The sequence below is a fragment of the Rutilus rutilus genome (assembly GCF_951802725.1).
Source record: "Rutilus rutilus genome assembly, chromosome: 17".
Lineage (NCBI taxonomy): Eukaryota > Metazoa > Chordata > Actinopteri > Cypriniformes > Leuciscidae > Rutilus > Rutilus rutilus.
Genome location: NC_140230.1, coordinates 9,231,189 through 9,246,696, shown reverse-complemented (window position 1 = coordinate 9,246,696; position 15,508 = coordinate 9,231,189). Strand labels below are relative to the sequence as shown.

The window sequence follows — 15,508 nt, the reverse complement described above, 5'->3', positions numbered from 1 at the left end:
CTGCCTTGATTTTGTGTTTTTCCTCTCAGTATGGGCATCATTTTCGGATTACACACATACAGGAAGACAGATATGGCAATTACACACACAAAAATCATGCTGCTGTCGAACCGTTTCTGTTTGGGCAAACTTGGTTAAGATTGCCATCTGTTTATGACTGTTAATGCTGCAAGACTTTCAGTTTGTGTTTGTCCCCAAGGCTGTCTTTGTCATTAGTGTGTTTTAGTACACAACACAATACTTCAGAAGAGAACGGAGTCATCTGACCATCTCACGCTTGAGTGTTTGGACAGCTTGATCTGTGACTCATTGGTCGGAATGTGTGAACCTGCATCTGGTCCTGTACGGAACAAATCGTCCCAAACATGCTTTAGTTTCCAAGTCAAGGACTCATAGTGAGGTCTTGCTGTGCTAAACAGCACTGTTTTGTAGGGCTGTAGTCAACCAAAGAAATGCTTAGTCGACCAAAGTCCTGTCCTGCACAACGATTAGTCGACAAAAAAAAAAAAAAGACACGATGTTTTGCATTTTGATTAAACATTTATTAAACAATTGTCAGAGCATTTATAAAACAACAACGAAAAAAGTTTTTTTTTTTTTTTTTTTTTTATTGACACCTGGGATCCCGCGCGAAACGGTTCTCATTCGCGCTTGAATAAGGCCGGCGACACACTGGCTGCTGGCGTGAGAGTCTCAGCTGCGTTGGGTGTCTGTTTTTATTTCGGCTCCCATGTTAACAGGTTGGAGTTTGCACACTGCCTGCGTGAGATACGGCGCGAACCGACGCCTGAGTGTTCCAGCAACGGGAGTTCTCTGGCTAGAGCGCAGAACAGCGGAGTTTGTGGACCGAAGTGCATGCCTGAGCTTGTATTGCTGCTGTTGCTTTGACATTGTGGAAAATAGAATAATAGAAACAAAATGTATTCGACTTTTTACCCGTTATTATCAATCTAAATTAATCTCGTTTTTAATTTAGGCTAACTTAATTTCGTTCTTCTTTATTTAAATTTCGTTTTTTCTTTATTTAAATTTAGGTTTTCTTTAGGCCTTTTTAAATTTCGTTTTTCTTTATTTAAATTTCGTTTTTTTAAATTTAATTTTTTCTGTATTTAAATTTAGTTTTTTTCTTTATTTAAATTTCGTTTTTCTTTATTTAAATTTCGTTTTTCTTTATTTAAATCTACCCTTTACTGTGTCAGTAATTTGTTAGTCAGAAAAATATTAGACTACCTTAAAAGTATTGCTTAATTAACAGACTACAGACTCAAGGAGTAAATCAATTAACAGACTCAAGGAGTAAATCAATGAAAATTTCTTTATTGGTGAAACAAATATAAAAAAATATGCGACTGGTCGACCAATGAGAATGTCAGTCGACCAAGACGGCATCGACCAAGTTGACAGCCCTACTGTTTTGACACAGTTGCTTGAGGACCGGTGCATCACCTGAATATTTCATATCTGTGATCATTGTTTTTATCTGAGAGAAATTTAGAGAACCGTTTTCAGCCCTTTTCTTGTATAATTCATTTGCATTACAGAATGGTACAGTACATGGACATGCTGTCATCTAAGGAACAGCATCTCTTTTTAGACAGACACTTTACACACACTTTTCATCTTTGTCTTCTCTCTTGCTACTGAAGTCAAGTTAGATGTCTTCAGTGTTATAAGCTCCAGGTCTGTGTCTTACATTGACTTTGTTTAATTTTTTTATAGAACACTTCTGGTACTTGCATCTGCATTCCAAAAGTTATGCCATAACAGTCCAACAGTACTGGTACTTTACACTGCATTACTGGTACAATTTTTGTTTCTAATTATGGACATCTTGTTTATATGCGTAAACTGCATGCTTACGGCCCAATCACAGCCGTGCTGATATTCAACACTTCGATATGCTTTCTTTTGTGATTGTCAAATCATTTATACATTTTATGCTAGATTACACTTTACATAAGTGGAGATGTGAAGCAGTTTTATTTTTTCCACGTGGACACCATTGACACCTTCCTGTCTAGCTCAACTTGCAGCGTCTGCTGTGAGTGCATGAGCTTCCAGACAGCTTTGTCCTCAGTAAAATGGCCAATCAGCTTCCAGCGTCTGAGATGTTGCCGTGGCACTGGAGGGGACGGGCCTGTCGCAGAAGCGGTTTGTGCCATCGTTGCTGTAACTGCTGTAGATGTACTGTGAGCGTAAGCACACGCCAGTGACCCGCATATGTCCAGAGATATCAGGTGGAGATCTCCTGAACCCCGTTCAGTTCTTCAGGGCTACAGCGTTTGGCACATCACTACAGATGACATGCACATGCTCACATACACATAAAACCTGAGGACAATGCTTTGTATGCTGGTCAATCACAGTGGCTATGGCAATTTCGTCACAATGTACGTGCTCACATCTGACCTGTTCATCTCACTGTATCAGAAATCAGTCCAGTTTGTCTCTATGAGCCCAATGCTGGGGCTTAGAGTCTTCAGTGACATTGCCGTACCTTCTGGAGAAACGTCATGAACTCGAATACAAGTGAGTTTGTTTCGTGCAGCTGCCAGATTGAGCCCGATAAACAATGGGACTGTTGCTAAGGACTAGGGTTGTCATGATACCACAAACATATCTTATGATACTATAGACCTTATGTAGCCCTGCCCCTTTTCAGCGCTGCGCTCTTGTCTTTTGTCGTCCGGTCTGTATTTTCACAGCAATCTTACGTATGAATGAACAGCTCGTTTAAAATCTTCCCGGTCTACTGACATTTGTTAAGACATCTACTTTAAACATTGTAATCCTCATAATAACTTTCGTTAACTTTACAATAAGTAAATCCACTTCACCAGCTAATTACTCCTTGACAGCGATGCCATAGAAATATACAGAGCGGCCGCATAAACTGAAGTTCAAAGACAATATTCTAAAGATGGCTGCGCACTTGTTTCTCTGGCACATTTGGTCTGTACCAGCTGAAGTATCACAATACCACGTAGTATCACAATACCGTACAGTATTGTGTTAATTCAGAATTTAAATCAACAAAATGAACCAAATTTTCATAAATGCATAGATGCAAATGAAAACAGACCAGATTTTCCTCTGAATACTTTATTAATGAGAATGAATAACTGGCTATTGTCACCAATCAAATGAAATCAGTGTAAACAAAATCAATCCGCAATATAGCACTGCAGAAGTGAAATTTAGATGTATTTACAATGACAGTTTAATACTGCTTAGAGGTGGTATTAATGCATTTGCACTCAATTACAATTGCATAAATAAGGTTATTGAGATTAAATATAAAATTCTGAATTTAGAAATATGAAGTGTTGGAAAAAAATAAAATTACATACCTACTTTTAAATTTCTTTATGATTGATTTACCGAAATTATTAATTCAACTGATTTGTTCAAAACTGCTGTTTCATTCAGTAACAAAACAAGACTGTTTTTATGAATGGCTCAATGAATTGACTCACCCGAATCGTTCAAAAACACTGATTAATTCAGAAACAAAACGCTGCAGTGTGTTGCTGGAAGCTTAACAGTTCCTCTTTGTTTAAAGCTATTTTCATTGGTAAAATAGAGCTAAAACAACTTTTTGTTTATTGAACTGTTACATAAAAATCAATCACATTTGCTATCGTGCTGATCAGCACTCCTTATATAAAACTCATACAGGAGCTTTTTTATTGTTGCCCCGACTCAGACTGGAGTTGAATGGAATTGCATTTGTCATTCTAGAAACTAAACATTAGATTTGTTCCAGAAGTGGTCAAATGAGCAAAGGACAAACTGAGCGAATACATTCTTATATAAGATATAATGATGTTGAATAGTGATGTTTGAGCTGCTAATTTTTAAACTCTTATCAGTCTCTCTTGTAATGTTTTAGTAGATAATTGTTCAAATTAACATTTAAAATAAATATTTGCTGCTGCACATACATTACTTATGGACCTACTGTAATGACAATACTACCGTATACTACTGTAGTACCGGTGTACCGTGCAATGCTACAGACCAGTTTACTTATCAATTTAAGGTTGATAAACTATAAAGATGAATACAATGAAAGTATTGGTTTTAATTTAGTTAAAACCAGTTATGGGAGGTGTATGGGTGGGGTCAGTATGTTAATAGTATGGTATAATATATAAGTATAATATAAACATAACATAACATAAAAACAAAAAATAAAACTAGAGTGCATTTTGACATGCTAAAAAACAAATATTATAAGAGCACCACAGTCCTCTGATAGCGGCTGCCATTCCTGCTGAACATCAACACATCACAAAACACTGAAAAAGAGGAGGCACATTCATCCTGTGTGCTAACCACCATGATCATCTCACATGTATAGTGATGAGGAACAGTCCTCCAGGCTCTTGACCAGTGTATCTCTGAAACATTGAGGTCAATGGGCAACTGTTATTAAACTGTTATTAACTGTTGTTAACTGCTATTAAAAACGGAGGACAACAGAACGTTGCTTGGCCAGAAAGCACAATTGACCAGAATGATCTTGGCCGACGCTGGTCCACCTTGTGTAAATGAGGGATAATGTTTGTCAATGGTGCTTCACTTCCAGACTCTGGTTCATACTCTTGTCTGGCTACATTAGGAACTGTAGTTCTGCGCTACTTAAAAACTTAAAAAATATATAAAATAATAACTTTCCCTTTCATCATTGTTTTCCATGAAATATTATGGGCCAAAAGCATTTCAAACTAAAAATAATAAAGCAAAATCATCTGTTTTAGTCCTCATAAATGTGCTTGGTCAGTGGTTTCTTGTGAGACATCTCCACCTCATTTACTTTCTTCTGATCGTGTTCTTTAGATTTCTGTTGCTTTTCTGATCCTTTAGCGTTTAGCCCAAAGCATTTATTTGTCCATGTCTTCAGAGTGTTGAATAGAGGCGACACTGTCTGTCTCTCCAGCTGAGCTTCCCGTGTCTCTACCAGCGCTCCTCAGTGGCTCATCATCACTGTCACTTCACATGAGCTCACTCCTGGCTGCTCACTGTCTTCACACTCGCTACTCGCTCACTGTCTTCACACTCGCTACTCTCTGTCTACATTTGACAGGTGTAACTTGCTGTAAGCTTCATTGTCTTGTCTGATATAGATGTGTTTTGGGTTTGTTGCTCGAGCTGTACTAACCTATTTCTGCCTGTGTAATGATGGTTCATCTGTAGTTTGTGTCTCCAGTAGATGAAAATACATTTAGTATTATTACTTTATGCAGTATATATTGTGAAGGACCGTGATTAAAGACACGTACAAGGTTATCCTGGAGGAAAAATTGTTGCCTTCTGCTCTGACAATGTTCCCCAATTTAAAGGATTGGTTTGCTCCATGCCACACAGTCAGGCCAGTCAAGTTGTGGCTGGAGGATCACTAGATCAAGTCCCTGTCACGGCCAGCCCAAACTCCAGACCTGAACCCCATTGAAAACATCTGGACTGTGATCAAGAGGAAGCCATCAAACAAAGCCAAGCTGCTTGAAGATTTAAGCCAGTGGCATTGTCACCCTACAGCAATGTGAAAGACTGGTAGAGAACATGCCAAGATGCATGAAAGCTGTTATTGGATATCAGGATTATTCCATCAAATATTGATTTATGAAGGTAAAACATTGTGCTGTTTAAAAATGTATACAAACTTGTTTTCGTTGCCTTATTCGAGGCCTGAAAACATTTCTTTTTTTTTTTTGACCAATTGTCAGTTTCTGCAAATAAATCAAAATAAGCTTTACAGATCTTTATTTGAAAGGGTATAAACCAAGGGTGCACAATCTTGTTCCTGCTGGAGGTAGATCTCCAGGAATCGGATTGGGCACTCCTAGTATAAACAGCAAGTTTTGTAGTTTTAGTTTTTGCTAATATAAGCAAAGAGACCATTTTATTGACTGAACATCACCAGATCTGTGTTTGAAATCGCACCTTATACTATACTTATACTATACTATACTTATACCTACACGGGTCCAAAAAAAGAGACAGACCTGACTGGACCCGATTGTCACACATTCCACACTAAATTGCTGTTACCAAGTCAGTAAACAAGTTGTGAAAAAAAACCCAAAAACTTTTTGTCTTACCTAATTTTAGTAGCCGTTGTCTCCAGGGCCACGCAAAGCCTACAGGAACCACAGCATAGCCATACAGTTTAAGTTCACCCACACTTTATATAAATAAAAAAGGTTTACAGTGCAAATACTGCTGTTGCATATACTGTGCATAAATAATAAAATGTTTACAGTGCATATTTTGATATTAGAAGGGAAGGGATGCAGCTGCTTTCACAACTACCAATGCTTAAAAACATCCCAAGCTAATGTTTGATGCACATAATTTATTGTGTGGTTTTCCTAACCCCCATTTGGTAAATAGATTATCACAGTGGAATAGTTAGTATAGCATGCTATGCCACTTTCATCAAAACCTATTACAAAGCTATAGCAATGTCATGTCATTAAATACGATAAACAGTGATTCTGGAACAGATCTGCGTCTTCCTTATCCCGTTAAAAAACATATTACAGTATGTAACCATATTCCGTCCGTTCGAAAAAAAAGTTGCACTAACTGTTCGTTAAAAGCAGCATTTGACGTCAGGCAGGTAGCTAACATAAACATATTTTTGCTAGCCTACCTGCTGCAAAATTACACCATTTGTACAAGACAAGTAGAGCTATTTTATCCAGTGTAATTTATCACTTACCACTATCTTGTTTTTTCTTATCCTCCTCTTCCTTTCTCTAATTTCTTTTCTGGCTTCCTGAAACATAATTCCGCTTCATGATGACTGCCGAGGAGGTTTTGTATTTTGCCGGCAGCAGAGATCATGTGGTTGGCTGGCTGCTGTCAGCGACTACTGAGAGGGACCCCCTTGAGGGGGATCCCGATAACAGTGTCATTGCACTTTACTATATTGACTATCAAAGGGGCGCTCACACAGTTTGTTGTTGCATTTTATTCTTAACCAGTCGTTGTCTTGGGGCCCCAGGCAATTGCTTGGTTTGCTTGCCTTGTCGCGACGGGCCTGGTTGTCTCTCTTCCTTGCACCTGTGATGCATTACAATCCTCTGACAAGAAAGTTCTATCCATGTTATTCCTCTCTTGTTATTCCAAGTATGCTTAATCCACTCATTATTTCAGCTTCAAAAGTCCACTTGATGTCACGGTGCTGATTTGCATTTCGACTCGAGTTAACTCGCATAATGCCCTTTTGAACTATAATAACGATTGCTCGTTCCGTGCCATGGCCGCTGATGTTAGCATTGTTTATTTGCTGTCATCTCTGTGCTCTCTGCGCCGAGTCTAACCACCAAAACTTTAAGTTTAAACGATGGTTTAAAAGATGGTTCATTCATATTTTTATAAAAATGGGAGAAAGTGTAAAGCACGGTTTGGCAGAATAAGTCCCGCCTTTTAAGTAAAAGAGCCAATCGTCAATTGGTAAAGTCATTGTGTCACTGCAGAAGCTCTGGTTGCCATAGAAACATGATGCGCTTGAGACTGCACATTCGCATTAGCTACCTGGAGCAACCTGAATTATGAGCTTTTTAACACAATTTGTGTTTGTTTTTTTAACCTTATTTCCTGGCTCACACTTTTCTTATCCTAATTTTTTGGGATAAGAAAAGTTGCAAGTTACAAAAAACACACAACAAACAATGCTGACTGACTCTGATCACGGCCGGGTGTTCTGAGTCCGATCGACGGGTAATACACACAATGTTAAACAGACCTGAGACCTGAAGTAATAGATTGGGACCCGACCCTGGACCCGGACTCCGTGTAGATCTCTACCTTATACCCTCATTCACTACTTCTTACATTAGTCCACTTGAAGGAGTGAATGAAAATGAGTGAGCGAATTCGGACACTGAGGGCCCTATCAAACACCCAGTGCAATGCGTCGCCAGGTGCAACGCAAGTGTTTTTTGCTAGTTTCAGCCTAACATAGTTATTTTCACGTCCTGCGCCACGTTGTTGAAATGGCAAATGCATTTGCGCCCATGGGCGTGCTGGTCTGAAAACCAGTGTGTTCAGGCACATTGTTGGCATATTGCTATTTTGAGGCAACTGAAATAGACTGCAATATTGGCCAACAAAAACCTGTTCTAAAGTATAATGGTGCAGTATTTTTTTGTTTAAAGGGCACATTAGTAATATGAGCCTATAGGCGGGTCCACAAAGCGCATACACTCTGCTTATTACACACAAAGGGATGCGCAGCAGCACACAAACATGCCAAATATAAAAAATAAAAGGATTACAATGTAAAAGACTAATATTGTGTACATAAAGATATGGTGGAAACCGGCTTGTCCCGTAGATGGTCTGCTTGCGCGCTTTAACCTCGCGCACGAGCCAGATCTGTTTTGTCTCTGGAGAAGCCTTGTGTGCCAACCATTTTTCCCGTCGTTAAACTAGCAAAAGTGGATTCGGACACGCCCTAAAGTGCACCCGTGCCATGCGCTTTAGACCCTGCGCTTAAATCGTTAAAATAGGTCCTTGAGTGCGCCGGAAGGGCTGCCGCTTTTGCATAGTTTGTGCTTGCCATTTAATAATCATTTGAGACTAAGCAAACTGGCTGCTCAAGTAGTAATGAAAAGATTTACCTTGAACTTTGTCATGGAAACTAGCATGTATTAACCTTATTAAACAATTTAATGATCAATTAAAAAGGAATTTATACATGTACTGTATGGTATTAACCTGTACCCACATTAAACAACTGGTTTGGAAAATGGATGAATGATTCAGCTGCGGGCACCATCTTCGACTACACGCGGTAATTCATTTGGCACGACCCTGACAGTGTATTATGGGTGTTCTCTAGCCCATAATGCTGATCCGTCGATCGCAATCGACTAGTAGATCTTTTTCACTCGGTAGCTCCTGAAAATAACAGAAAAATAAGTACAAAAAACAGATTATCATGGCTCGAAATATCGCATATGCTCCCGAAATCGAATCTGTGCTACCTCAAAATTTATTTGGGATCATTTGTGATAGTACAAATAATTATTGTGGTGCAACCTGTTTTATAGAGATGCACCGGTCAACCGGCCATAAATCGGAAACGGCCGGTTTATGCTCCAAACACAAGTTCGGCTACTGGAAGGTTTTTAGTTTAATTTTGGATGATCTCTATTTTAGACTTTCACACAAACTGCATTGCAATCGTTTCCCCAAATGTCATTTGTGTGAAAATATTATAAAGGCTTTTAACAGGACGTTAACACAGGCCAGAGATGGGACAAGCTAAAGACGGACGCCAAGAGGAGAGCGCAGACACGCAGCAGAGAAATTACCAGGCACAGCAAGATCATAGTTGGTGATGCTCGAAATATAGGAAGAAAAAATATATAAATATTGAACTGGGGTGGGGATTTATATTCATGGATCTCTGAAGGAAACTGACTGTCCTCAGAATAGTTTCGATGGCATTTTCTTTTCCTCTTACCTCCTTATAAAGTGGTGTTTAATAAGCGCAAATGCTTTTTTAAAGCAGTACCTAAAGAAATTATTCTTTTCCATAAGCGCCACCTGCTGTCAGAGTGAATTTACGTTTTCATTTAGTCCGTCTGTTTTTGTTTATGCAGGTGTGTCTTATGTAACAATTTCACAAAGCTAAAGTCAGACCATTCTATATAAGTCTTGAAATTATGCAATCTAATTTAAATAAAAAACAACGCGTGTAGAATCTTTGTTTGGATTGTGATTAAAATGCAGTGGTTGACTCTAATTTCAAATGGCTACAGTTTTTTAAGGCAAGTTTGGACTGTTATAGAGCAAATTAACAACAAATAAATTTGCCTTCAGGGCTTAAAGGGTTACTGACTGCTACTAACTGACTGCTTCTTTTGATATTGACCCCTGCTGAGTCATTCCATCGTTGTTTGTCAAATGCCTGTGAAATTTGTTCAGATATACAATATATAAATGAGTGATTGATTGACTGGGGCAGTCATGGCCTAATGGTTAGTCAGACTTATAACCTGAAGGTTGCAGGTTCGATACTCAATATCGGCAGGAAATGATGGTGCCCTTAAGCAAGGCACCTAACCCACAATCGTTACCTGGGCACCGCAGCAAAAATGGCTGCCCACTGCTCTGGGTGTGTGTGTCCATGGTTTGCGTAGTGTTACTGCTCCTAATGTGTATGTACTAACTTGGAAGAGTTAAAATGCAGAGAACAAATTTCGAGTATGGGTTACCATACTTGGCCTTAACGTCATGTCACTTTAATATCGGAATATGTTTGAACATTGATCAGTAATTTTTGCCACTATGCCAAACTAATGTTGATTGTGATGTTTTGTTTGTGTTTTATTTCAGGAAAGCTCAGGAGCAGAAAAAGAAGGTTGTTTTAGCGGGATGTGTGCCGCAGGCCCAGCCCAGGATGGACTATTTGAAAGACCTGAGCATCATCGGGGTAAATGCACAAGCTCATGCTGGAGATCCTTTCACCCTTTAATCTGATGTTCAAACGTGTTGAAGCTCAATTTATCATGCCAATGGTCATTTCTTTCTGTCCTCCTATTCTGTGTGTTGAAGTGGTGAATGAGTAGTGCAGTGGTGTGATATTCAGGAAGTGACCATGTTTTCTGCTCAAGTTTTCAGCCCATATTTGCATTAGTTAAAGCTGGAATCAGTCAGCACGTGTGGGCGATGATTGTTTGCTCTTGACTGCACCCTTCTTACCGTTGGAAAAATCACCTTATGCAAATGGACAGCCGTTTTGCATATTATGCCTGGGCCGTTTAGTGTCTCAGGATGTGAGCAGGATGTATGTGTGGAGAACTAATCAGTGCATTATATTTTCTAGAGAATAGAGCTCTCGAGCTTTTGGCCGTTAACTCACCAGCTGTTAGAGCTAAGCCACTGGCTTACAGAAGCAGGTGTGTTTATTGAATTTAATTACATTATTTATGGTGTGCTGTTTAACATAGCATGTGGGATTACCACCAGATTCATGTTTATGAAGGAGACGATTCATAATAAATGGCCTGAGCCTAACCGGTCATATTTTAATAAAACATGGATATGCAAATAAACAAACCTTGATTTTCTTTATGGTTTAAAGACAGAGGTGAGAAACTGCATTTCAAATGTGCAAAAGTCTGGAGAGATGCATTTCATCCTGATGAGAGATTTTTTTTGTTGAATTATAACTGTGTATCCGGGAGGTTTGACCTGATGGTGCAGCAGTCAGCGGACGACTGCCACTCTCCTCTGCTGTTAAACATGAGCTCTCTGTAATTCATATGTTAAGCTGAGCTGGTCGCACTGGTTACTAGCCACAGCTGGGATGAGGCGGCTCAGATTGCAGTCCCACAGAGATACTTTTCCAAATGGCATCGGCCCCGTCTGTTGCTTCACCGGATCAGTTTATATCTGATGAAAATGTTGATTGACTCCGGGGGCTTCAGTCAATCTTAACTCAGGGAAAACTAGAGAAGACGACAAAGCAACCACCTACAAAGTCTTTGAGAACTGTTTTAATTGAGAAACATTTTTATATTGTTTTTGATGCACCAATTCAATAAAGTTTTAGACAAAATGTTTTAGACAGTTACTTTTTTTGTTCCAAACAAAGCCAGAGCAGAACTGCTGCAACACAGTCATGGGATTTTTGTTACTTTTGAACAAATCAGTTGAATGGATGTTTTTATTTATTTATTTGTTTGTTCATTTTAACAATACTTATACACCATTATTTCTTATTGATTAATAATAATAATAATAATAATAATAATAATAATAATAAACCTATAAAAAATGTCTTTGTCATTTTACATTGTTACATTTTACATCTACTGCAAAGGCAGTGCTGCACATGGATGGTTTAGAGAGCACAGTGGAGTAATTACAAGCAATTGTGTTGAGTCCAATGAGATTGTGAACATCAGAAGTGTGATGCTCCTCACCTTAAATTCTTAACATCAGTGGTTAAGAAATATGTGCCATTCATATTGCTGCTTGTGGTGTGAAAGTGGCATAATGCAATATCCAAGCTTTGTAAAGTGAAGTTGATGTATGTTGGGAACACTACAGCATTCTAGATTGAAATTTATTCATTAGGCTTGCCACACTGTACAGTAATGGGCCTTACTTGGGTATACCTATTTACCTATGTTTATGCCAGTTACGTGGGACGATATCTGTGGTTCCTGTGGTAACAAACAACAATTCCAGCTTGTGATAGTGATTGAAAATATCCTGCATCCGAGACCGTCACTAAATACTGCTACTGCAATTAGGCAAATCAGCAACAGCGTGCGTACAGTGTTTTATGTTGTTCTTGTGTCCTTCATTTTTAGTTGACTAGTCCAACCTTCTTCAAGTGAGTCAATTAATAAAAAAAAAATACAAAAAATGTTCAGGTTCATTTTAATTTGAGTAAAATGAAATCTAAAATTCATAGCACCACCTTGCATCAATCCTGAGCTAACCGTTTTTTTACACCAAATAATATTCAACGGTGTGAATATTATGATGATGTGGCAAGTCTACCATGAATATTTTGAATTGTGACCCCAAGTATTGAACTGAATTGATTCCCACCCCTACTAATTCACTAATGTTAACAAGTTGAACCTTTTTTTTTTTTTTTTTTTTGTTACCAAAAGTAAATAAGGATTTGAACCCTCATCCACTTGAATAAGTGAAAACTTTCCTGCACTAGATTTTTTTTATATTTTGCATTTATTTAATTAAAACGTATTTATTGTTAGTTTTATTTTCTTTTTTCTTTTTCTTTTTCTGACCGTCATGGTCAGTGTGCTGGAACTGGTGGCTTGTTGCAACACCAGACAGAAGCCTTCAGCAGCAGCAGGGCTCCTCCTGCTGCGTTCACCGCTGCAGTTTAAAGACAGACAGGGGTAAGTAGAGGCTTTCTGAAAGGCTGTATTGATTGGGAGAGCAGTGATGGAGCACTCAGCCCGTGCTGCACCCCCTGCAGGAGAACAAATGCGAGGTTCAAGATTTGCAGAGGTGCCCTGGTAACATTTCACCATCGTGGGCAAAGACACATGGACCCACTCTGCTTTGGTCAGGGGCTTGGGGATAGTAGAACATAAGCCTGGAAAACTGCAGTCTTTAACATTACAATGCACCATCTGCCAACTCCCCAGCGACAAAAGCAAAAATTGCATTTCTCTTTGCTGAGCAGATCGAAACTGCAGCCCAGATTTATCTGGAGGCTTGGAAGCATTTGATGAAGTTGCCTCAGCACATCTTTTTGTCTAGACAACAGACATTCACATCTGAAGCGGTTCGTCCCTTGTTGCTTTCAAGTAGTTTGCTTTAAAAACAATAACTGTGGGGAATCACAAAACCGATTTTGAAGTTCTTCTGACCAGGGCTGTATTTAAAGCATAAGACTGCAGCCGAGGGAGTCAGTAATGCTTAACAGACCGACTTCCTGCCGCTCCCAAAACATCTCTGCCAGCACATGAAAGAATCCACTCAATAAAATTACCTTTCTTCTCCCTCTTTGACATGGTGCTTGAGAGCGTGTAGCATTCAGAGCCCGCCCCGCTGTGCTTGGGGCCTAAAGTGCATTCACCTACCAGATCTCGGACCCGTTGGTCCAGCAGGTGCTGCCCAGAGAGGGGCTGAAATTGCGCTCCCATTAGGACAAAATTGATTTCTGTTTCAGTGTTTTTCATGCAATGTAACTGCAGCCAGTGGAGGCCCGGGGTCTGCAATCTATCTCTCGGCCCACAGTACAGTTGAATTAATGGACCCGGTGGCTAGTGAAAAGCATGCACAGGCCTCGGGTCGGCCATTTAACCACAGGGTGCTGTGCACAATGGATATGAATTCCCTTTAATACTGAAGATCAGCTTCTATAATTTCACAGCCTACTTGCAGAAATGACCTCAGCAGAGGAGGGAAAGATTACCTGCCTCCAGCTTACTCTCACCATTACAGGCTTTTTCATTTTCTTATCTTTTTTTCTGGCTCCAACAGAAACAAAAAAGATGAATACACAGCTGGTGAGGAATGTGTATAATTTTGCAGTGTTGGGGTTAAATTTCAAGTTTCTGAAGAATTCTGCAGGTTCTGTGCGGAGCGATCAGCTGATAGGATTTGATTGCTGGTCTCTTCCTGTCTCTCGGAAATACTTGATTGTGATTGGTCAGTTGTGGTATTCTTCACTGGAATATTCTTGTAGTGACACTAAACTTTAATTTATTAACTATAACTTTAACTATAATCAGCTGGTTTATGTAAATTGATAAAAATGTGTGTAGTGTAAGTGTAAAATTATTTCTTCATATTAATTTCTTGCTTCTACATTTTTTTGGTGTCTTGAAAATTACATTTTACATACAATGATTTCAACTGAAATCATGTCCATACAGTTCTGTGTATATATTTGCACCAGTCAAAATTTGTTGTAGATTTATTTGTATGCTGTAGAAAATCACCACCCTTCATCTTCATGACAGACTCATCAGTTAAATAACGGTCACACAACTCCACACATTAATCAATTGGAATATTTCCTTGCTTTATTTCCTGAAAAGAACCAATTACATGTCTAATAGTTCTCCCTTTGTCAGAGAGCTTCTTAATTACCGCATAATCCTCCTAAAATTAGTTGAATATGGTTAAATGCAGTGTTTAATCTGCCGCCGTTTACCAATGTGACATTCTAGTATTAGATATTAGAGGTGCATCATGCAGAGGAGCTTGATTTGAATCAGCTGTCAGTCACAGTTATAATGAGGATTGAACACTGACAGCAGCTAGGGACTGATCTGATATATGTGTTCACATCAATGTACACGACAGACACATTTTGTTTTTGGTGTATGTTAATGCTTATAAAATTGCTAGTAAAAGCTCAAATGACATAAAATTAATGTAAAAGCTTAATTTCCAAATGAGCTCTGGTGTGTTTTCCTCCAACATAACCTTCTGTTCATATCTACTCATATGCTATGCAACAGTTAGCCTAGTTACAATCCTCTAATCTGAAAGGTCGAGCAGCGTTCCAAGAGTGCTCACATAACTGTCCTACAGCACTGGGACTTTTCACAGTTTGTATCACTCCGCTTGTCTATTTGTGTTAGTGTTAAAGGGATGGTTTGGAGTAAAATCAACCAAACACCCCCCCAGAAGCCTTTTTTCCCTTGGTCGAACATTATTATATTAAACTTAAACTTATTTAGAGAAATCAGCCAGATGGCTTAGTGCAGGCGCTAATGGATCCTATAATGTATCTCATAAATTACCCCACTAATAATGCCCAGAATGGTACCAAACTTATACAGTAGTACAAATAGGTTCTGTACGCATAAAACAAGGCATTGGAAAGTTTGTAAGTACATCAGGAGTTTATTTAAATAGCACTTGCCTGACGGCTCATGCTACTGCTAACCCTGATGTCGACGTTACTTTAAGGGTTTGGGAAAAGCACGTAAAAGTCCTGGCAGAAAGCGATGCATAAGGATGTGGTATTATGTAGGGGTGTAAC

General features: G+C 39.0%; 1 protein-coding gene across 1 annotated transcript in view; it reads left to right on the top strand.

Annotated features, from left to right (window-relative positions):
- The window catches only part of cdkal1 (CDK5 regulatory subunit associated protein 1-like 1), a 392,997-nt gene that overhangs the window by 118,570 nt on the left and 258,919 nt on the right, over positions 1-15,508 (top strand). Inside the window, exon 5 of the mRNA XM_084385852.1 lies at positions 10,357-10,453. Coding sequence (XP_084241978.1) covers positions 10,357-10,453 — 97 coding nt within the window. The remainder of the gene's footprint in view (positions 1-10,356; positions 10,454-15,508) is intronic.